This window comes from Sus scrofa, chromosome 2, assembly GCF_054392235.1.
Source record: "Sus scrofa isolate SSC_HxYL_T2T_F1_AM1 chromosome 2, Sscrofa_HxYL_maternal_Yorkshire_Landrace_v2.0, whole genome shotgun sequence".
In the NCBI taxonomy this organism is placed as follows: Eukaryota; Metazoa; Chordata; class Mammalia; order Artiodactyla; family Suidae; genus Sus; species Sus scrofa.
In genome coordinates, this window is record NC_139384.1 from 108476559 (window position 1) to 108501260 (window position 24702).

The window sequence follows — 24702 nt, forward strand, 5'->3', positions numbered from 1 at the left end:
GATGGGAAGGGGGTAGGTAGGGTCCCTGGTCTCAGCAACATCGTACTTGGTCAGGGGATGGGGAGATCTGCAGCAGCAGCTTTTAGCTCAGAGTCACCAGTGAAGGTGTGGAAGGCTAGGTGGGGAGATAAAGAGATGAGTTTTTGATAAAACTGTTGAGTAGGTGTGGGTGGCCTGTATATGTTGAGGTATTTTAATAGGAGTCTGGTCACAGGGGTCTAGAGCCTGGACAATGGCTGGATTAAAGATAGATATTTAAAAGTACTGATTCAAATGTGGTAGAGTTAAATGTTTTTTGGACAGTGTATGGTTAAGGGAAAAAAAAGCCCTTTCCCTTTCCTTCTCTTTCTTAAATCTTCCCTTTAAAATTCGCAGCTTTATTTCCCAGGTTAGGGGTCTTTTTATCCATGATATAATTATGTATACTCAGCATCTCTTGTGGCCCATGTAACTTTTAAAGTTTAATACATAACTTTTTTTTAATGTCCTAATATTCTCCAGATTTTTTCAGGTCGGTTTTATATCTGATTCATCTTTGTGTCTCTTCATTGGAAACCTGATGGGTCCAGAGAAAAAAAATGTATAGGTTTTTTTGGAGGACTGGTTAAAGTCTTGTAGAACCCCAGCATACCCCAGGCAAGGATTCTGAGTTAGTAAGAATGGGATGTGATCTAGAAACCTCTATTTTTAAACATCCTTCAAAGTGATTTCAAAACACAATGAGGTTCGGAAGCAGTTTCACCAAGCACAGGATCTTGTGCCTAAGAAATGTTCAAAAAAGAATTGTTAAATGAATAAAGATTGCTGTTCAGGGCTGTTTCTTTTTTATCAGTCACATGATTAAATTCAAAATGCTCTGATGGGTTTGAAAGGGATGAGGTAAACTCAATGAAAACATGTCTTAGATGTATAAGGTTTATGATATCCTTGAATATAAATTGGAGAGTTTCAGCTTAGTGATATATTCTTCCCTTAAACTTTTCCAGCAGTGCTGATGTAGCCCTCACAGAAAAGGGCATTTTTAGCCACGGAGTCTTTCTGATATCATGGCTTTCAAAAACCCATGTTTAGGTTATAAGTGGGATCAGGCAAGAGGATGCAGAAAATTTCTGTGCGAAAAAATCATAACAACCAGAAAAGAACCGAAAGTACATTCATTTTCTTTACTGATTCTGGGTAGGTAGTGTCATGGTTATACATAAAGAACAGAGCCCTAGTGTGATGAATCTTAACAGATGTAAGTAAGCATACAAATGCAAACATGTACCATTTTAGCAGAATCTTTGCTTTTCTGTCATAGAAGCAAAACCATCCTTGACAGTTGCCCATATTTGTCCATTCTGGCTCTTCACTGGTATCCTCAGCAAATCAATGGGCACAAGTTTGAAGGAAAAGAAGGTGATTATATTCGAGTTCCAGAGAGGTTATTGGATGTTCCAGAGGCAGATGTAATGTCTGAGAAAAGTACATGTGAACTAGTGCAATTTACAGAGTATAGCAGCCAGCAGTGGTTTATAACTGGAAACAATCTTCATGCCCTGAAAAATAAGGTAATCTCTCATTTGAAGAATTAAATGGTTGGAATCTGATATTTTCCTTAGGAGACAGAGTCCTCAGAATACTTTGCTTGATCAGATTTGTGGTAAGTGCTTCACAGGGTGAGCTAATTATGAAACATGTCCCATCTTTATGAGCTATTATTGAATGTTTAGTCTCAAAAATAGTTGGAAATATTTCCTTCGTGTTATATTAAGCAATATATATATGATATATATTTTTTCTCTCTTTTATATGTGTATATATGAGATATATCTACGCTATGTACATGTGGCGAAGTGGAAAAAACATAGCTTTCACTAATGCTGTATCGTATTATATATCCCACTATGATTGAAGTCTGATGACAAAAGTGATTACAGTCAGCTGCAGTCTGCTCATAACTGAAGTGGAGGTAGAATGTTTGCAGTGGAAAAACTATCCATGCACTCTGCATTCATAAGGAAGCTAACTGTTAATAGTGATAGTAAGCAAGTGACTAGCATGACTAGAAAAATGAAGCAAAGTTAAGAATGGGAGATTCAGCCATGACATTAATTTGAAAATATTAAATTTTCTATTCTTTTTGGCATTACAGGTATTATCATTGAGTGTGAAAGGTCAGAGTTCACAAGCCCTGACCAACAACAATGAGGTTCTGTACAGGATTTATGCTGCCGAGCCTAGAATTGTTCCCCAGACGTCTCTGTGTCTCCTTTGGAATCAGGCTGCTGCGAGGTACTTGTTAATAATTCTTTAAAATCAAAATTTGGTCCTTCCCCATTCCAGTACCATTGAGCCCAGTTTTTTGTAGGTGAAATTTTAGACTGGAGATTAACCTCTACAATAAATGAGGCAAAGCAGCATAGGAAATGGGCTAACGTTGTACAGGTGGCAGATGCAGCCAAACAATGTAAACATGTGTTTAACACATTATTTACCCTTTTATTATTACTTTATCATGGGACTTAATGTGAGTTCTGCTCAATTCAGATAACCTTCCTATGGTTATTAGTTAATTTACTGAGCAGGGAAGGACTCTTGCTGTCTGACTTGTGGTTCAGGACCTGATGCTCCATGTTCAGAGAGATTAGTAGGGATTTATAATTCTAGTCCACATATGACGTGGGTACATTTTGGCATTAAAGCCACGCATGGGAATGGGAATGAATCTCCACGACCCAAGACCTCATGTTTCTGAGCACTTAGCTCATTTGGAGCTCCATCAGGGCTGTGGGTCATGCATGGCTGGCTTAGAGGGCTTAGGGTTCACATCGGTCACTAGATTATGTTTATTGCTGATTTTTAGTCACACAAACTAGAATTCTGAAAAGGTTCAACAGATTAGTTGGGTAACCAGCTATCTTCCAAATACCACAATTCTGTGTAGTCTCTTTGTGAAAAAATAAATTTCTATTGAAATTTCTAATGTCTGAGGACAGATCTTAACCTAATATATAGATACTCTATGCTCCTCAATGTATAATTAGTAATGAATGTGCCAAGCTGGACTCTGCCGTTGGGGTTAAGAAGTCTTATAACCTTGGAAAATTAAAGGGATCAAGAGGCTAGAAGGGAAGGGGCTCAACTGGGGAAAGCTCAGAAGTTCTGGCACGTGACACTGTATTTGCTATTATCACAACAAAGTTTTTGTGCAAGAACTCAAACCTTATAGAAGGAAACACCTGGAGGAACCTTGGGAAACATTTATACAACATAACTGGCTCAAAATCCAAAAACAATGAGGAAGGAAACTTAGAAAAGCACATAAGTAATTTATGGGGTTCAAAATACAGGAGTTGTGAAAAATGAGGAAGGGCGGACACCACACACTGGATGGCTCTTTTAAACTTCTGATGTCTTTGAATGCTAGGAAGGAGTGCCTGCTATTGAATACCTGGGATGTGTTTGTTTTAGGTTAGGTAGGACTGGTACTACTCTTTTGAGACGACTAACTTCTTTGGTATTGGGAATGCTCTTGCTGTTTGGTTAGTATTTAGGCTGCTTCTTAAGATGTTTGTGGGATCTGATGTGTCATGTCTTGGACAAGATGTTCCCTCTAGTGTTTCTTCTTGAAAATGCAGTCTGCCTAAATCTCAAGTACAGAACACTTAGGTTCAGTAAGATATTTTTTCTTTACAAGCCTTAAGTACTGATGACAGAGGAGTAGTGACGATTGTGTTTTTGCCCTAGCTGGTTGTCTGACAGTCAGTTTTGCAAAGTGGTTGAGGATACTTCAGACTACGTGGAATGTGCCTGTTCATACACGTCCCTATATGCGGTCTACGCCCAGACTGACAATTTGTCTTCATACAATGAAGCTTTTTTCTCTTCTGGATTTATATGTATCTCAGGTGAGTTATAGTATTTTTGAATCAATAATTTGCAATATTTATGATCTGCTTTCCCATAGTTCTTTTATATATGCAAGATGCAGGCCTACTGTAATTCATTAGCATTGGGAGAAAATAAACTTTCCCATGGTCTTATTCATTAATTCATACAACAGTTATTTATGGAGGGCCAACTTTGGACTGAGGGTAAGGAGCAAGACATAGTTCCCACTTATCAGTAATAGAAAGTACAGTGTGGAATAGAAGCTAGACAGTAAGAAAGGGTTTAGTTGATAGTATTGTGATTTAGAAGGCAGGTTCTGCAATAGAATGCCAGGATTGTGTGAGGTAATATAAACAAAGCATTGCATATTTTCATTAGAAAAATAAACCTCCTCTGTGGGTTGATTTGTATTCTGTAATCTAGAAGCTCTGAATATGCTCAACCACCATGTTAAAAAATAAATTGTCTTTTACCTTTTACATCTAGGTCCCATTTCTGGCAGGATTAGGAACTTGTATTATATTAATGTCTGTCAAACTATTTACCTATAACTTAACTTGGAAGAATTGTAGAATTACTCTCATTTGCTGACTTGATTTTATGGTTGGGAGTCTGAGTTCCTTAACCTATATTTCTCTCCCACCCTCACACATTCTGTGTCCTGAGTCCTCTCTTGTAGCCCCACTGCTGCTTCTGGGAACAACATGCTATACAAAGAACTGGGTACCAAGTAACTTTGGAGCCAAACTGCCTGGTTCAAATCCTTGTCCTGCCACTGGGGACCTGGGGCAAACACCTCAGTTTCCCCATCCACCATATATGATTTTAAATTGTGTTGACAGTGTGGTAGATATGTTAATCCAGACATTCCTCTTTAATGATGTTTTGTGTATAGATGTGATTATCATCAAATTGATGTCTTTTACTTGGTGTGTAAATAATCTTTATTAGGAAAATTTTGTGGAGGTAGAAGCATAGAATTAATTATTCTTCTTGTCCTGGTTGTTAAAATATTTCCATTAAAATTTGATTTTCTAAAGTTAAACATTTTCCTTAATGCATTTTAATCCTGAACCTAACTTAGATTCAATAGCAAAAGTTAACGTTTTCTTATCCTTAATAATCTCTTCCATAAGAATGAGTTTGTTGCTTAGTAGATTCTTCTAGGTACATATGGTTCCAAAATCAGATGGAGACGTCCTATTTCACTTTGATGCAATCTATTTACAGAAATTTCATAGACCGATGAAATAAAACCAAATATAAAATGCTGAAATAAAATCTAGGTATCACTTTATATATTTTCATAAAGACATAAATATAAGTGCTGATATGACCCACAAAATTCCCTTGCTTATTCTAAATACTGAACATCAAAACAGAGAATAAAAACCATATGATCCTCTCAATAGACGTGGAAAAAGCCTTTGACAAAATCCAACACCCATTTCTGATAAAAACCCTTCAGAAAGTGGGCATAACGGGAACCTACCTCAACATGATAAAGGCCATATACGACAAACCCATAGCAAACATCATTCTCAATGGTGAAAAGCTGAAAGAATTCCTGCTGAGATCAGGAACAAGACAAGGATGTCTGCTCTCGCCACTACTCTTCAATATAGTTCTGGAAGTCCTAGCCACAGCAATCAGAGAAGTAAAAGAAATAAAAGGAATCCAAATTGGAAAGGAAGAAGTAAAACTATCGCTATTTGCAGATGACATGATACTATACCTAGAGAATCCTAAAGACTCTACCAGAAGACTCTTAGAGCTCATCCACGAATTTGGCAAAGTTGCAGGATACAAAATCAATACACAGAAATCGATAGCATTTCTACATACTAACAATGAAAAAGCAGAAAAGGAAATTAGGGAAGCAATCCCGTTTAGCATCGCATCCAAAAGAATAAAATACCTAGGAGTAAACCTACCTAAAGAAACAAAAGACCTGTACTCTGAAAACTACAAGCCACTGATGAAAGAAATCAAAGATGACACAAATAGATGGAAAGATATACCATGCTCGTGGATTGGAAGAGTTAATATTATCAAAATGACTATACTACCCAAGGCAATCTACAGATTCAATGCAATCCGTATCAAATTACCAAGGACATTTTTCACAGAACTTGAACAAAATATTTTAAAGTTTTTTTGGAAGTGCAAAAGACCCAGAATAGCCAAAGACATCCTGAAAAAGAAATTGGAGCTGGATGAATCAGGCTCCCGGACTTCAGACTATACTACAAAGCAACAGTCATCAAAACTGCATGGTACTGGCACAAAGACAGACTTATAGATCAGTGGAACAGGATAGAAAGCCCAGAATTAAACCCATGCACTTACAGCCAACTAATCTATGACGAAGGAAGCAAGACTATACAATGGAGAAAGGACAGCTTGTTCAATAAGTGGTGCTGGGAAAACTGGACAGCCACATGTAAAAGAATGATATTAGACCACTCCCTAACACCATACACAAAAATAAACTCCAAGTGGATTAAAGACCTAGATATAAGACCAGACACTATCAAACTCCTAGAGGAAAACATAGGCCAAACACTCTCTCTGACATAAACGACAGCAACATCTTCTCAGATCCACCTATCAGAGTATTGACAATAAAAAGAAAAATAAACAAATGGGACCTACTCAAACTTCAACGTTTCTGCACAGCAAAGGAGACTCTAAACAACACAAAAAGACAACCCACAGAATGGGAGAAAATCTTTGCAAATGAATCGACTGACAAGGGATTAACCTCCAAAATTTATAAACAGCTTCTTCAGCTCCATACCAAAAAAACAAACAACCCCATCAAAAAATGGGCGGAAGATCTAAACAGGCAGTTCTCCAAAAAAGACATACAGATGGCCGAGAAACACATGAAAAGTTGTTCAGCGTCACTCATTATTAGAGAAATGCAAATCAAAACCACGCTGAGGTATCACCTTACACCAGCCAGAATGGCCATCATCCAAGAGTCTACAAACAATAAGTGCTGGAGAGGGTGTGGAGAAAAAGGAACCCTAGTACACTGTTGGTGGGATTGTAAATTGGTGCAACCACTGTGGAAAGCAGTATGGAGATTCCTCAGAAAACTAAACATAGAACTACCATGTGATCTAGCAATCCCACTCCTGGGCATCTATCCAGAGAAAACCATGACTCGCAAAGACGCATGTACTCCGATGTTCATTGCAGCACTATTTGCAATAGCCAAGACATGGAAACAACCTAAATGTCCATCGACAGAGGAGTGGATCCAGAAGATGTGATACATATACACAATGGAATATTACTCAGCTATCAAAAAGAACGAAATACCAGCATTTTTAGCAACATGGATGGACCTAGAAACTGTCATGCTAAGTGAAGTCAGCCATACAATGAGACACCAACATCCAATGTTTTCCCTGACATGTGGAATCTGAAAAAAGGACAGATGGAACTTCTCTGCGGAACAGATGCTGACTCACAGACATTGAAAAACTTATAGTCTCTGGAGGAGACAGTTTGGGGGTTGGGGGGATGTGCTTGGGCTGTGGGATGGAAATCCTGTGAAATGAAATTGTTATGATCATTATACAACTACAGATGTGGTAAATTCATTTGAGTAATAAAAAAAATGAAAAAAAAACTAATGAGAAAATGTTATCTTGGTATTTTCTAGACTAGCAGGACTACAATATATTTCCTGAAAGAATTGTTAACAAATATATATATTTTTGCAACTCACTCTTGAAAAGAATGCAGAGATTTGCTCATGTATTTGAGAATCAACACACAAATATTACCTACCTTTATTACTTAGAGAAGATACTGAGTTTTTTTCCCGTCTGTCCATGACATATTGTGACATGGGTAGCACATTCTGTGGATCGGGAGATGTAAAGTCCTCTCTGTGTTCATTTTCAGCTTCTGGGGAGAATGGCATTCTATCTCTCTGAAGGTCCCCAGGAGCTAAAGAGACTTTTTTGTTTCTTACATACATATTTTAATTTAGATCAGGCCACGCCGCATAGCCCTCTGAATTTGGAAGCAGTCTGACTCTTATGAAATGAGGTAACAAATAATTAGACAGGAATTAAACCTATTTATTTATTTATTCACTTGTTTTTTATTTTTAATTGAATTGTATATAGTTAATTTAAAATCTTGAGATAGTTTCAGGTATACAGCAAAGTGATTCAGTGTTTTATATATATATATATATATGTATATCTATGTATTATACTCATTTAATTTTTCAGATTCTTTTTTTTATATTTATATTTTTTCTATTTTAGTTGATTTACAGTGTTCTGTCAATTTCTGATGTACAGCAAAGTGACCCAGTCATACATATATATGTATATATATATACACACACATTCTTTCTCTTACATTATCCTCCATCATGTTACATCACAAGTGACTAGATATAGTTTGCTGTGACGTACAGCAGGATCTCATTGCTTATCCACTCCAAATACAATAGTTTGATCTACTAACCCCAAATGCCCAATCCATTCCCCTCCCTCCCCCACCCCCTTGGCAAGCACAAGTCTGTTCTCCAAGTTCATAGGTTTGTTTCTTTTCTGTAGATAGGTTCATTCAGGGTAGATCACAGTGAATATGTCCCAATTCTAGTAGTTTACAGTGCTGCTTACTATACTAGACCAGAACAACTACAGTGATCCAAGTGTGTAAAATAGGCATCTAGGCCAAAAAGTTTAGTAATCCTCAATTTAAAAAGGTAAAAGATTAGGGGACATACCTGTGACTTTTAAAATTGTAAACCAGTTTATCAAATTCCAAGAAATTAAGCCAAGGTTATCCCTTGAAGCTAAAAAAGTTAAAAAGAGAGGACAAGTAAATAACTGTACACATCAGTGTAAAAACAGTTTGAAGGGATGACTGCAGGTGATAAAGATGCCAGAGAGCTCAGTCTCATTCTGACATGGCATAGGAATGGTGGATCTCTCCTGCTGTGTACATAAAGGCATATGGAACTCACCTCAGCGGTGACTTGGAAGAAATACAACTTAGAATGATTTTGGACAATAATGCTGTAATTTTGTAGTTTACTTATTAAGGGACCTAAGCATAGTTTGAGGTGCTATTACTCTTTGGAGGATAATGTTGAAGAAACATATTCTGCTTCTCATGACTTGGGTTGATGTTGGTCTATCAAGGTGGACATTGGATTGGAACCATCTTGATTTTGTCTTTGAATACAAATCGTATGGCCTTATGAACTTAACGAGACTTGTAACATTCCATAATCCATTTCAGTTTTAACATCAGTTTGTGAACGAGGTCATGTTTCATGAATTTGTAGGTGAGTCTTCTTTTTGAAGTGCTTCTAAGCTGAGATTAGAGATAGACCATGGACCTCACATTTGTTTCATTTCTTCTTTTTGTTCTCTTATGGTAAAGAAATCTTTTAACACCTTAGTCAAACTAAAGCTTTCCCTTTCAAATGGCTCATATTTTTATTTGCTCTACAGATTACTAAGTGTATAAATGCCAACACAGTATCATTGTTTACTGTAAGTAACAGGAAATAATTATCTGTAAATTGCTAAATAATAAGATTAAGGATAAATAAATCAAAATCCTTTGAAGCACGGTTATTCTTTTGTTCAGGCTTTTCAAACCGCAAGAATATTCTAGTTGCACCTTTTATATTTTACAGGCTGATATTCAAATTGTTTTTCCAGAAAAAAAACCTTTATCATTTTAAATTATTTTTAAAGATGGTATATTTTCTAAATTTCTGTGTCAAATTCTTCCAAAGATATTAAATACATATTCATAGTAATCATTATCCTAAGACAGTTATTTTAATTATGAGGATGGCATATCAGAACAGTTTCAATCTATCAAATGGGGAGTTATTTACAGGAAGAATAGAAAAAAAAATGTGTAAGAACTTAAAAAAAAAAAAAGAAAAAAACAGTTTGAAGGGATGACTGCAGGTGATAAAGATGCCAGAGAGCTCAGTCTCATTCTGACATGGCATAGGAATGGTGGATCTCTCCAGCTATGTCCATAAAGGCATATTGTTTAAGGTGACCCTGGATGCAGGTAACATAAGACAAGTCAAATATCTTAAGTAAACAGATTTAGTTCCAGGGTTGATTAACTCAGCACCTCAATGGCATCATCAGAGGCCCAGGCTCTTCTCATTTTTCTCCTTTGCTCTCCTCAGAGGTTTTATTTTATTTTCTTCACCTTTCCCCTATATAGTCTTGAGCTGGCTGCAGCAGCTCTAAGCATCCCACAGCTATGTCCAGGCTTGCCAGGGGAAAGGCACTTATTTGGATCCTGTTTTAAGAGCAATGAAAACTTTCCTGAAAACCACCATACATTTTTCCCGCACATCTCTTTGACCAGAATTGTATTCTGTGGCCTTTCATAAACAGTCTCTCTCTGGGAAAAGATACAGCCGAAGCAATGGGAGAGCAGTGAGAAACTGTCTTTTGAACATTGTGTCTCCATTGCCTGTCACAGCCCCTGACATATAGTAGTTTTCCAATAGTTCTTTGTTAAATTAATAAACAAATGTATGGTGTTGGTCTGACATCCTCCAATAATGAGATGTATAGCTGTCTAAGTCAAGTTCATACTTTGACGTCCCAGACCATCTCATTTTAGCCATTTTTAATGAAAATTATTTTGAGAGATAACATAGTCTCACTTGCTTACACAGCACTCCCCAGTCGATCTTTCTTTGATGATGGAAATGTTCTATACTCTTCTTCAGTATGGTGGCTTCTTGCCACATCTGGTTAATGAGCCCTTAAAATATGGCTGGTATGATTGGGGTCTGGATTTTTAATTCCATTTGATTTGAATTAATTGAAATTTAAATAGTCATGCGTGGTTAGTGACATTGTACTGAACATCACAGGTTACGTGGAGGCTGGTTTTCTGGCCACCTCGTCCTTCTGGAGTAAATCCTTCCCTCTAATACACAGAACTTGTGTACTGTAAGATGTCTCATTCTAACTTGTGTTTAACATAGAAAACTTTTGTTTTCCTGTGTTTAGCTTGTTAGTAGCTGTAATCAAGAGGCATTGTGCTGAGTGGAGAGTTGCAAAAACGTGGGAATCAATACAGATGAGCAAAAAGTAGAAAAGGTGACATTTACAGGTAGCATTATGTGGAAGAAGAGAAACAAACCTAAGCTAACAAGTACATAACTGATTTAATAATGTAGAGATCAGAGTTCCTGTGTGGCTTAGTGAGTTAAGAGCCTAATGTAGTATCCATGAGGATGCAGGTTCAGTCTCTGGCCTTGCCCAGTGGGTTAAGGATCCGGCATTGCCATAACTGGCTCAGATCCAGTGTTGCTGTGGCTCTGGTGTAGCTCTCACCTGCAGTTCTGATTTGATCCCTACCCCTGGAACTTCTATATGCTGCAGGTTTAGCTGTGAAAAGAAAAAAAATTAATAATAATGTTGGGATCATTTGGTTTTTAGATTTATCTGCAGAAAAGACAAAGATACATGGATGGAACAATCTATAAAAATTTATAAATATTTTAAAGAAATTTTCATGGGATCAAATATTATTATTATGCTTGTAGATGGATAAACTTTAGTAATTTGGAAAGTATATCCCACTCTTAAGGGATGCCAACAATAGAGTTGATTACTGGATATGCATATTCACATAGAGGCATTACATATGCGTATACACCTATAAACATTCACATGTTATATAGATCTTCAGTCCACTTTGATAACAGCAAAAGAATCTAACTGTCCTTTAGAGTTTTTCTCATCTGAATCAAAGATTATCAATATTATGATCTTATTAAGGGTAACTTATCTTCCCTCTTACTGTCTAATCATATAGAAAAGTCATTTTGTTAGTAAACTAGTTAATTGCTTTTTTCCATTTGAATCTGTAATGTACATAGTGCTAGGGAAAAACGTAAGCAAAATTTTTCTACATAATTGCCAAGGAATTAATTTTTAAAAAACTGTTTAGAATATACCTTTAGGTAATGCCTGGAATTTTATACTTTATTTAAAAAAATTTTATTTATAATTTTATACCATGCGATTTATATATGAAGAGAATTTAAACCAAAAAAAATTACAATTTTTTTTAAAAACCGACTAGTAAATTTAAATTATGTATGCTTGCTAAATACAGCTACTCAGTATCAGATAAGAAAATACAAGATAAACTTGGTAGATGGTGTCTAGGAACTTGGTAACTGCAATATTTATTACTTTAGATCTAAGGTATTCAGTATCTTTCCCAAGTCCAGCTGAGGTTATGGTATGGCCTGCTTGAGAGTTTTAGTCCCATTCTTTTTCTCTAAATAAAAAAATGTATCTAGATAACCATCATACATTATTGTTATAGACTAACAGAATTGAGCCCATTTTCTTGCCACTGGCTTTGAATCCTGGACTGCCACCAGGTGTCATGCTAACATTTTAATTGAAACTTAACAGACTTAATTAAATATTCCTGATCTGATCAAGTTTAAATGTACTCAATTTATGTCATGACATGGAAGTATAATGGACAATTACCAAGGTAGGGGAAAAAGGCTATGAATAAGCTCTTCTTGTGAATTAGAAAAAAACAGTTGACTCATGAGTATTTTTCCTTTGCCTCAAACACTAATCCCCTTGCCTCACAGTTACCATCCCATGGCAGTAAACTTAGAACAATGCACATGTTTGTGATTGTGTGGCCTGTGATGAAATAAGTCAAGGCCCTGCTTTTAAGTCAGTATATCTCACACACACACACACACACACACACATGCATGCACGCACACACGCACACATACACTCCCCCTCCCCACTCAACTTAAACCTTCAGTTTGGGGTGGCTTTGACCATCATAGGAAATCCAAAGGGTACATTAGTGAGTTTGGAGCAACAGCTTCAGTAGTTTATAAGCTACCTAAGTAAAGCTGCAGTTCCTGGCTGTACTGTGTACCTGTGTGGGTGGATTTTGGAGGCAGCCCCAGGACCTGCACACCTGTCTTAGAACACTCTATGGCAGCCTTCCTAAGAAAGCATTACTCCAGGTTTCTTGGCCAAATTTCTAGGCTGAAAACCTTGACTAATGCAAAGCCTCACTTCCTGTGTGGAACTCTGTCTTTGTTCTTCAAACCTAAACATAATGAAAGCTTTTCCCAGATGGACTTATGGAAGGCATTTCTGTCCTGACAATTAGTCACAGACCCCATGTGGGCATTTGAAAGATGCCTGGTTCACTTGGGCCAACATGTGGTGTACTTGAGAAGTTTATCCCATAGCTTCAGAAAAGATAATGAAGAAACAAAATGTTAAATAAATGTAGTGTCTCTTGTTTGTCAGGAAGGTGTCAGTAAATGAGATAATACATGCAAAGTACAGGGTAAAGTAGCATACACCAGCCAGTTGTTTTGTTTTGATAATTCTTAGATAATAGAACCCTGTGTGAGGATGAGAGCAGAATAAAGGCTTAAGTGATAAAGCAAAGGGGTTACTTTATGCAGCACATTTAAATTTTAAAAGGTAGGAAATATTTTAAAAATATGTATACACTAAAACTTTAAAGAAATTAATGCAGATTGCAAATAAAAGATTAATGGCTTAGTGCTGAGATTCAAGTCTTCCTCTCAAGTAGTGTAGGTAGTTGAATTCAAGTAGATGTAAAGAAAATAAGAATACATTTTTCTATACCATTTAAAAATGTAGATGTTTAGGTTAAAAAGCATCTCAAGGGGAAAGAACACATTTTGCTCTTGGCTTTGGCACCCAGAGCATGAGGTTGCCTTTAAAATTCATAATTACCACTGTTGTAATTACATAACTATTCCTGGTAGATAAAAAGGGGTAATTTCCAAACCTGAGTTTTGGTAGCACCATTCACAATTTTATGTCCGAAAAACCCTATTCATCTGCCTAACATCTCTGTTTAGCCGAGCTGCCGGCTCTTGGAAAATTAGATTGAATTTGATTCTTTTAAACAGTAAAATGTGTCTAATGGAAACAGAAAACCAAAAGCTTAACAGAATTATTAATCTACTTAATTTGTGCATTCTTTTTAGGAGGGCATTGAACAAGTAGATATTTGAAATTTAAAGTTACCCTTTGGGCTTCATTGATAAGTGCGATGATTCTATGTGTCTGGTAAAGTGGAGGAGATTAAAATTGCAATGTGACAGTTTCCAGAGGTGCTGTGCTCTGCAGCAGAGGCCGGCTTCAGGCCTTACATGCTTACTTTTTCCACAGATTTTCACTGTGCTCCTGCCTGTTCCTGGATTGTAAAACCACATATGGACTTTTTTGTTCCTGCAGGTCTCTGTCTGGCTGTGCTTTCCCACATCTTCTGTGCCAGGTATTCCATGTTTGCGGCTAAACTTCTGACTCACATGATGGCAGCCAGCTTAGGTACCCAGGTAGGAGAGCTCTGGGTTTTCCTACTTTCATGAGATGTTTGTGTTTTTTCCTCTGTGATCCTTGAACTGAATGTGTAAGTAAAGTTTAATTTCAGCTCAGTTGAAATAAGCTTGTTTAATTTTGAGGTGGAGGAGGATGGGGAAGGAGAGCAGTTAAGAGGAAAGCTGAGTATCAGATCTAAACAGTATATTTCGTGAACTTTTTTCTACAGAAAATACCTTAATATTACCACTTATAAGAAAATGGCTGCTTCTTACCATGAAGCATCCTATTATCAACACATCTATGTGAAATATATTACTAATATGTGTATGTATATATTAAAATTTTTTATTTAATCTGTTTAAATAAAATATATTGTTACAGATCCTTTATATGAGGGGCATTAAAATAACACATACTTTAAGATCTCTGGATAATGTTTTGTTTCAGTTAATATTACAGAACACAGTTTGGTTGAACAATCTTTTTTGAAGAATTGTGTCTGGCAGAAGAAATAGTGTGAAAAATATTGAGTCATTCTTTAGCATGCACTTTAAAGCATTCAGTTTAAAGCCCAGAAGGCAGATCAAAAGATGAAATCAACTGCCCTTTCTGTCTATAACGTACTCACAGTCTAGGTAAATAGATGTACATACAAATCACTCTAATGCTGTGTGGTAAGTGGATAAGGGTAAACATAGACTATTTGTGAATAAAATGAGGACGTATTTTTTTCTGTGAAAGTCAAGGAAGTCTTCATGGAGGAGATGATATGTAGGGTGGCACTTGAATGAGAAGTTCATGCAGGTTGTTGATTAAGAATGAGAGAGGCATAAGATGTCTATACAAGCAAACAGGAAAAATCACTTTACATAAATGTGTTGTGCTGTACACTTGTGCACATTTTAGCTTGCTAACAGCATTTTACTGAACTCCAAATAGAACTTTTTAAAAATAATACTAGTGGAGGCACTAGTGTAATGGAATGGAAAATCATCTGTGACGTTGGACTTTCTCTTGCCTTTTTTGGTCCCAGGAGTGAAAATGACATGTGTAAATCTTATAACTCTGTTTTTTAGGGAACAATTAAGTGCTGAATTCTAAGTAGAAGATCTCAGATTGTGCTTTTCAAGTACCTATAACTATGAGAGGTAACAGCTGTTACCAAAGAGGGCTTACACTGAGTTTGACAAGGCTATTTATATTGCCTTGGTAACTATCTTCACTGTCTGATCTTGCCTTTGCTTCTTGTATTTAAGATCGTAGAAAACCCGCCTTCCATAATTAGAGTTTACTTGGCTGTATTCACCACCCACTCTGGTGATTTTTTGGCAGCAGAGTTTGTACAAGTCTTAATTATAGAACCATAGAATTACAGACAACTCTTCAGTGTCCTAGCAGACAAATTTGCTCATGTCTAGGGATGTGAAAAAAAGACTCAGGATTTATATCTTGGGACTTCTGATTCACATTGCACTTAACATTAATTTTGGAGAAGATGGTTAGTCAAATCCATGTTTTTCAGTATATTTTTAGAATAAATGAAGCAGTGTGGCATGAAAAATCCTCTAAGGTATGACTTGGGACATGAAATAACTAAACAATAACTTCCATAGATTATTTTTGGCAGGAAGAATTGTTGATAGGTTGTTGACAAAAAGTACTGTTTCCTCAATATTTTACCTATCTGCTTGGATTTTTAAATATTTTCTAAATTAAAGAGAATATTTTTTTCCCTTAAAATTGTTTGGCAAAGTGTTTTTAAAATTCTTAGACTCTCCAAAAAAAGAAATGAAGCTGCCCACGGGAACCTGGGCCCACCCTTTCATTTCTGAATTTAAAAATCATGTTTATATCTCCAGTTACAAAATCTTGCCAGTTCATCTCGGATCTCTCATCTGGGATCCTTTCATCAACACTGAGTTTGTTTCCTCTCGAGAAGCCTTAAAAAATAGTTTGGGCTGTAGTTTTTTGGCTAGGAGCATGACATTTCTCTAGCTGACCTCAAGCGTTTGAGTTGTGAATACTCTGTGGACAGGTCTGCCAAGACCATTTGGTTTTAAATCTTTATTACTGACCTAGAACTAAGCTGAGTGACTTTCGTGGGAAAGGGAAGAATGGAAATGTGATGGTCTCTGACTTCCTTTCCAGGCCATGTGTCAGTGAGGGAGGCCATGATCATCAGGAAAGTGTGCTAGGCTTTGTCTACAGCTAGAAATATGTATTGTATCTAATATTCTTGCTTTAAAAGGCAAAAGATCCTGCTTTAATCTGGAATTTATGTCATTCAAGCATCTTTGAGAACCATTGACCATAAACTACCAGCAGGTGGCAGTAAAGATTTTTGGGGTTTTTTGTTTTTTTCAAAACCAGTTTTTTAGTCTCTAGCAAAGATGGAGTTCAGTAGAAAACTTGAGATGTTTCCACAGTGCTCCTGTCACTGGGCTAGAAAGTATTCTTCTTCAGCTTAGCAAGTATGCATTTGTGATTTTCTACCTTTCTGTTTTTATCTACTTTCTTCAGAATTGAACTGAGTCTGTCAGGCTCTGAAAGAAAGCTTGCGTATCACTGGTTTGAATAGATCTTTCTATCATTTATCATTTGTAGTTAAATTCAGGGGTATAACATTATTTTCATGATATTTATGTTGTTATAAGCTTTAAAAAGTGTGTTGTTATAGAAAATATGCTTATTGAAATGCCTCAGAGGTTTTGAGATAAGATCTGTATTTTCAGTATTGTTTATATTTTTTAAGTATGTAATTTTCTTCAGTGCCAAGTTAATGTTTCTCACTTATCTAAAAGAAAATGATTAAATGGCAAGAAATTGTGAGCCCATTATCTTCAAGTATGAAGTGAAAAACAGCAAACAAATTTTCATGGCATTGGGTGATATTTCTCAGAAAAACATCTAATTATATCTTTGGAATTTTTATCTTAGAATCACATTACCAACCCATGTGTGCCCTGATAAGGTTGGTAAACAACTAGGACAAAGGACAAGTTTGCAGTTCAGGGTTCTCAGTTCTGGGGTTCTGTCTGAAAAAGCAACTCTCCAAATCTTAAAAAAAAAAAAAAAGAACAGAAATTTCTTCATAGAAAATATTATGATAAGACAACTGCATTTACTCTGATTAGTAAACTTAACCTGATGAAAATGTTTGGGGTTTTTTCCTCTTTGTTTGTTTGTTTGCATGGCTTAAACACATTTTCTGAAACTGAAGAGCAAAGTAGTCTAGAAAAAAAATGTATGTAAAAATATTATCTGAAATGACACTGAATATCTGAGAATTTGAAATACTTAAATATGAATTTTCAGTGGCTGCTGGATGTGCAGAAGTTTTAGCTTTCATAGGCCTTCTCCTTAAGAAGGGACGAGGAAATTGCCTTAAAATTCAGAGGACTGTTCTCTGGAATTCAGCAAAAGTTGGACAGCCAGTGACTTGTCCAGTTTCCTCATTCTGTAATGTTTTGGGATGTCATTTTGCAATATCCGTTTGTTTCCCAGGTAAGATCCTGCTCAGATACTCCTGCCAATAAATTCTGCTTTAATCTGCAGTTTATATCATTTTAACTCTGAATATCTAGCATCACTGAGACTCAGAATTATTGGCTGCACGTGACTGAAGCCAGAAGCTGTGACCTCTTCAATGCTGATTACTTCTGGCTGCTCCAGGACCTGATTTCTCTCCTGGCAGATGGCACTGTTTTGTTGAGACTGTCAGCTCAAGAAAGTCATTCCGTGTGTAGGGACTAAAAACATATCTAATAGGCAAAGATATGTGGATTGAAGCAAAGTAAGATAGAAATCGTGAAATGCTTATTAATCAGAACAGATTTTTCATTAGCTAGAAGTTTTGGTGAATTGCTTCTTAAGTAGGGTATCCTTATTTCTGTTTTTGTTATTTAAGGAAAAATGAATTTAGGAAATTACATACAAGGATCAAAATTGGACCTTGCTTTGAAGGTTGGGAACTTGAGATGCACAAAGTGTCATAATTCAGTACATTTATGATTATATTTAGTGCAGATATAAATGGATTGGGAAAGTGTTTCCTAAAGTTGGATATAAGCATCTTGCTAAAATTCATTATGTCTGGTTGGGTTTCTGGGTCCTGCTTGTTGAAAGATTAGGTTAGCTCTATAATGGCCCAAGTACATTTCTGCTTGTCGTTGCTGCTACTACTGTTACTGTTGTTAATGTTATTACTAAACCCATAGTATTAACCTATTTTCTTTACTATAAAAATTTTGGTTGAAGAAATTTCATTAATTAAATTTTAACTTTCACTTAAAGTGTTGTTGCCTTTAAACCCCTCCTAAATATTTAGTTTTCCTTCCTAAAGGGAAAACTTCTGCTGTTCCCCTCTGGTTTTCTTTTTCCCCCCTGGGTTACAATGAAAAGATTCTCAGACAAGGTATGATTGGGAGGACAGAAGAGGCTTTTGTTTTGGTTTTTCTCATAGCATTTCACACTTGCAAAACTTATTAGTGTTGTATTTGGACATAAACCTTTAGAGAGAAAGTACAGCCAGCTCCCCCCCCCAACCCCCACCCAATTCTTTCTTTCCTATGAAGAGCTTGTGAATGTCCCCAATTTAATATCATTGAGTACATAAGGCTTTTATTTTCAGTACAAAACAGTTTTGTGGTATTTAACTGTACCTTTTCTTCATGTAGAGATTGATGACACATGAATAAAGAGCATTCTGAACACAGGTATGAATAGACTTTTGAGTTAAACTTATTAAACTGTTTGACTATAATTTAGGTGTGCTCATTAATATGGCCAAAGTATTATCACATTCATGACTCTGAATGCCCACAGACCATCCACTAGTATAATTAAAATAAAAAAATTGAACAAACCCTACTTAACACCAAACCTGGATCATTATTATCTACAAACTCACCTGCTTACACCTGATCTACCATATGTACAGTGTTTAGCTCATGCAGTGGAAAATACCAGACAAGATATGCACACATGAATCTTGTAAATAATAGTCTGAAAATGAACCTTATGGTCAGAACTAGGTTGTATGCAGAAGGTCTGCTCCTCTCTGGTATACTAGGTCGTTCTGTGTAAGCTGGCAGCTTGAAAAGGCTCTATGGAGTGATTGGAATCTGACTTATTTGTTGAAAGATGGATAAGATTTGAAGAAATAGGATGTGGCATATTCTAGGCAAGGACAAGAACAAGAATAAAGACCTGGAGGGTATAGAGACCCTGGGAGTTCCTTTGAGGTAGGGTCTGCACTTGAGCATAGAGAACTAGATAAGCTGACAGCAAGTGAGGTAGTTGTATATTGTCTGAGAAATGGTGGGAGTCACCGATGGAGTTAGTCTAGAAGGGCACAGTATGAAAGGATTGTTCCAAAGGGTTAATCTAGCAATTGGGAATCAAATTTAAAAAAATGGATTAAAACAGAAGAAAGGCTGGATTTTGGAAGATGAGAGGCAGGGTAGGCAGCTTTTACTGTCAGCTTGTGATGGGTTGTGATTGTGGACAGTGGTAGTGGCAGTGAGAATTCAAAGGAAGGAATAAAAACTAATAAAAAACACTGTTTTGGGCTATGAAAGTCTCACTATTTCACTTTTCTATTTAAATAAATACAACGGTCTCATTGTACATTTTATTTTACCTAATAGAGGTAATATAATACCTACTAAGCATTATATGAAGTTGGTACTAGTACTCTTCCTATTTTACAGCTGAGAATACTGAGGCATAAAGAATTTTAAGTTACTTGGTCATGTGGTGATATGTGACAGAACTGTTAATTGAATACAAGCAGCCTTTAACCACCATGTATACTGACTCATAAATCATGAATTAATGAGGTTTACTTTATCACCAAAGAGGTACATAGCCTTTTCTATTAAGTCACTTGACTTGAATAGAGAAGGCCAAAAGTTTTCGTAGATGGAGAGGGATACATGCAGTGTGGGGCATCTGGGGTTTAGAGTTCCTTTATGTCACTGAACGGTACTGTAAGCGACTTACATTCATTGCTTAACTCACTTCTTATAACAACCAGATGAAATGGGTACTTTTATCACCTCTATTTTACAGATTGAAAAAATGGGACCAAGAGAAGTGACAGCTGGAAGGTCTCGAACCCATCTGTCTGGCTCCAAAACCTCTGTGTTTTAATTACTCTGCCAGGTGGAATGAGAAAGATCATTAGAAGCAACTCATAGAGTTTCTGAGGCCAAGAAAGGAAAAAAAGGTTAGAATCAGTGGGAGATTAATCCCCCAATTTGGCAAGAACAAGGTCACCAGAAACCTTGGAGAGAGATGATGAAAATAAGACATAGGAGGTTAGGGAGTTCAGTGGGTAGAGAGGAAAAGGAAGGCTGTTTCAGACCACACCTGAGAGAAGCTTGGTGTGGAAAGAAGGGGGCTGTGGGAGCACAGGAAGGGGAAACAGCCCTGAGGCCTCTGATAGAAAAGCTTGCTGAAGGGAAGCTGGATCCTGGGGCCACGAGCTGCCACCCACTAAAGGGGTGGCTCTCCTTCTCTCCCATTCCACTCCCCTTCAGTGATATTTTTCTTTTCTTGAAATAGAACTTTCTAGAGCAGTTGGATGAAAGGATAATAGGAATAAATAAATTTCTCTTTGTCCATGTTTTTATTATGTTTTGATTACTTTGAAATTTTTTGTGTCTAAGCCATGTGACTCTCTGCTTCTGTGCCCACCCTAATCATGTTACATCTAGGAAAAGGTTAAAGCTCTGGTTTGAGCTCTTCTTTTCCCCCATTTCTGGAATCTAAACTTTCTTTAACGACTTTATATTTTTTTGGTATTATTATTATTATTATTGAATTTCATGTGAACTTGCAGTCAGTCATGAAGTTTGTAACTAGTGATTATCAAATAATTTTATAATCCATTCTGCAATCAAAAGTATTACTGTTATTCACTAGTATGAGCTTTGAGGGATTAAGATGATAGTGGTATTTAAAATGGAGGAAGACTTGAATATTGATGCACATATTGAATTTCAGGAGAAGTAATATATTTTATTTTTGCTTTTTTCTTAAGAACACATTTTCTTTATGCATCAAATTTTTTATTCTTAATTCTTTTAATAATAAGATCCAGCTCTTTTTTTTTTCAGCAAGTTTTCAAAATTCAGCTCAAGCATAAACTCACTAAATTGAAAATAAGTGAACGCTGAGGATACGAAAATAGTATCATGGTCACACTACTGGGAAATTCAAACTTTCCCGAGTGCTGAAGTAGCAAAGCAACAGAAAGAGTGAGTAATATTCTGAATGAGGCTACAGTGACATTATCATGTTTGCAACATGGCTTTTGTTACTAGGAAAAATTGTGAAGCAAATCTAGGCTTTACCAGAAAATACCAGTTTGGAATCTTCTGTTACAGCCTCAAAAACATAAACTATCCTTGACTTTTAAAAGACTTCTTTTGATCTCCCGAAGTAGGGAAAATCAGCATCTGAGAAAAAAGCTGTTATGAATATTTAATGATAGCTCCAAAGAACTTTAAAAGTAACAAATAGAGAGTGTAGGAGGAAGAGTCCCCGTTTTGGAATTAGGACACATGGGGTAATATCCCCGAGTTGCATCCGAAAAATCATTGGAAACAATAATAAGAATGCCTGCTTTGCAGCGTTAAGAGGGTAAGAGTCCTGTTCAAAAAGCTCAAGGCCTGGAGCTCAAACAAGGCCAAAGGTGAGGATGACTCCTCTGCCACGAGCCTGCTAGAGGCCCAGTGGATTCTGTTCTGAGTAGAATCCTTTGTAATGCCCTCAGGAGAACGGAGACTGCTTTTCTCTTCTGGAGCTTTTCTTAAATCAACAGCGAGGGCAGTAGTGATTTTTTTTAGTCCCACCCTTTTTAAATTATCTGTCTCTATCATGTCTGTTGTCACACCACTCACTATACTGTCCCAGAAAGGCTTTTATGTTGGTCTGCGTTAGCTGTAGACACTATATGAATTTTGCTTTATTTATACTTTCCAATGAGATTTCCCCCTTAATCTTGAGTATTTTCTACTTGTTTGTGACTTCATTGTTTGTATTGAATTGTTAGAAACTCAAGAACTGGATAGATGTAGATAGATAGATCAATTGATTGATCAGTCAGTCAATCAATCTGTTTATGCCTCTTTGAAAAAGAACTATGTATGTGTGTCTGTGTGTGTATGGTGTGAACTTGTGTATGTGAGTACACTTGAAATTGTGAATAGGCATTTTTTTGTTTTTACATCTGCACCCACAGCATGTGGAAGTTCCTGGGCCTAGGATGGAATCTTAGCTGCAGCTGGGACCTACACCACAGCTATAGCATTGCTGGATCCTTAACCCACTGCCCCACAATGGGAACTCCAGGAATAGACTTCTTTTTTTTCTTTTTTTTTAGGGCTGCACATGTGGCATATGGAAGTTCCCAGGCTAAGGGTCAAATCAGAGGTATAGCTGCCAGCCTAAACCACAGCTATAGCAACAGCAACGTGGGATCCGAGCCGCGTCTGCGACCTACACCACAGCTCACGGTGATGCCAGATCCTTAACCCACTGATCGAGGCCAGGGATCGAACCTGAAAACTCATGGATACTAGTTGGGTTCGTGACCTCTGAGCCACAACAGGAACTCTCAAAATAGATGTATTTTTAACAGAGACACTTTATTGAAATAGTGCTGCTAAGGATTACCATTAATACTGACCTTCATAATTCCATGTAATCCCTACAACACTCTGTGAGGCCATCAGTACTATTATTGTTGCCTCTGCATTGTGCATGAGAAACCTGAGACTCCAAAAATTTACATCATTTGCCCCAGATCCCACTTGAAGTAAATCTATCAACTCCAAAGCCCATCTCCCTCTCTACTCTTCTGTGAAAGACACCTCGGAACCTCTCAGTGGTGCCTTTCCCCTCTACTTCCATGGAGCATAACAGCGTGGTGCCTTGCAAACAGTTTTTTTTTTTTAGTAGCCATGGTGAGATAGAATTCACATGCCATACATTTCACCCATTTAAACTGTACCATTTAATGGCTATTAGTATATTTACAGAGTTGTACACTCATTTCCACTCAATTTTATTTTTTGTAGCTTTGTGGAGGTACAGTTAACATTTTGCAACTATACTAATCTTATTAATAGGCCTCACTTTAATCGTTTTAGCTCCTTGACATCTTGCTTGCTTCTGGGGATCTTTTCCATAAGTAGCCCTTATAAAACTGGCTTTTACATTTCCATGTATGTCTATAAATCCCAAGAACTTGTGTCTGAGTTTTAGCTTTTTTGCTCTACCAACTGAGCACCATATATTTAATTGCCTATCTGCCTAACTGAGCTTTAAGTTGCTGAGCAAAGAGACTATTCTTTTTTTTACATGAAATGCTATACCAAAAAGTATCTAAGACAGCTAGAATAATAGCAATTATAAAAGTAAAGTAGCCATTTCTGTAGGCTTGTGCTATAGACTTGCTGTGTGGATCTAGAACCACCTTTTTGGCTGAACCTCATTTGGCCCCCACGCCTGAGGAACTTACATGCTGTGTTCTGCTGTTCTGCCAAAGGCGAGGAGGAATGTGCTCTCAGGCACCATGTTTTGGTTGTAAGGGTGAATATTAGTGCCAGATTGAAACATTTACATGTCACATGTCAGTAACCAAGTGCATTTCTTGGCCAATTTTCATGTGCAGAAGATGGCATGTGTAAGTGATTTCATGCGATTTAGCCTGGAAACTGTGAAATTCTGTAGCAAACCCAGACCTCACCTCTAAGCCCCACCCTAACCCAGTTTATGCCCTTGCTCCTTCTGGAATATGGAAAATCAAAGTTAAGTGAAAGTCAACTTCTAAATTCATATTTTCAGTTTTTGCATATTTTAAAAGTTTTTGTTATAGATATCCCCTTTAAAAAATATGTATAATATTAACCACATTTGGGAGTTAAATACATCTTAACTCCATCCTTCCAGGGTCATCTCGATTGTATCCTCTTCTGTCAATCTTTACCAATATCATGCTCATCTAAGCCATCTGTCTTTTATAATATCTTCCAGATTACTTCCTGTGGTTTCATTCTGGAACCTTTCTTTATGATCTGTTCTCTTCTCAGCAGCCAGACTAATCCTTTTAAAGACTAAGTCAACTCAAGTCACTCTCCCACCTAAAGGCCTTCAGCAACTTCCTGTTACTCATAGAAGAGAAACTTCTGACTTGCATCCCCGCAGATCACGAGGAGCCTCCCTGCCTGCTTTGATCTCACCTCTTCCCATCTCCACCCGTTCACCCAGTACCAGTGATAGTGGACATGCCACCTCCTTCCTGTCCTGGGTCCTGGGTTCCAGCTAATCTCTAAGCCTGAAAAGGTCTGCACTGGTGCTTTGCTCATTTATCTGTTCATTCATCCATTCTTCGTTCACATTCACCTCACATACCACTTCCTCAGAT

At 37.0% G+C, this 24702-nt stretch overlaps 1 protein-coding gene across 6 annotated transcripts in view; it reads left to right on the forward strand.

Moving 5' to 3' along the window:
- Positions 1-24702, forward strand: part of ADGRV1 (adhesion G protein-coupled receptor V1) — a 536680-nt gene that overhangs the window by 244531 nt on the left and 267447 nt on the right. For all 6 annotated transcript variants that reach the window (XM_085014024.1, XM_021085376.2, XM_085014023.1 and 3 more), the window contains 4 exons: positions 1301-1550; positions 2135-2274; positions 3730-3890; positions 14181-14281. In XM_085014024.1, coding sequence (XP_084870150.1) covers positions 1301-1550; positions 2135-2274; positions 3730-3890; positions 14181-14281 — 652 coding nt within the window. The remainder of the gene's footprint in view (positions 1-1300; positions 1551-2134; positions 2275-3729; positions 3891-14180; positions 14282-24702) is intronic.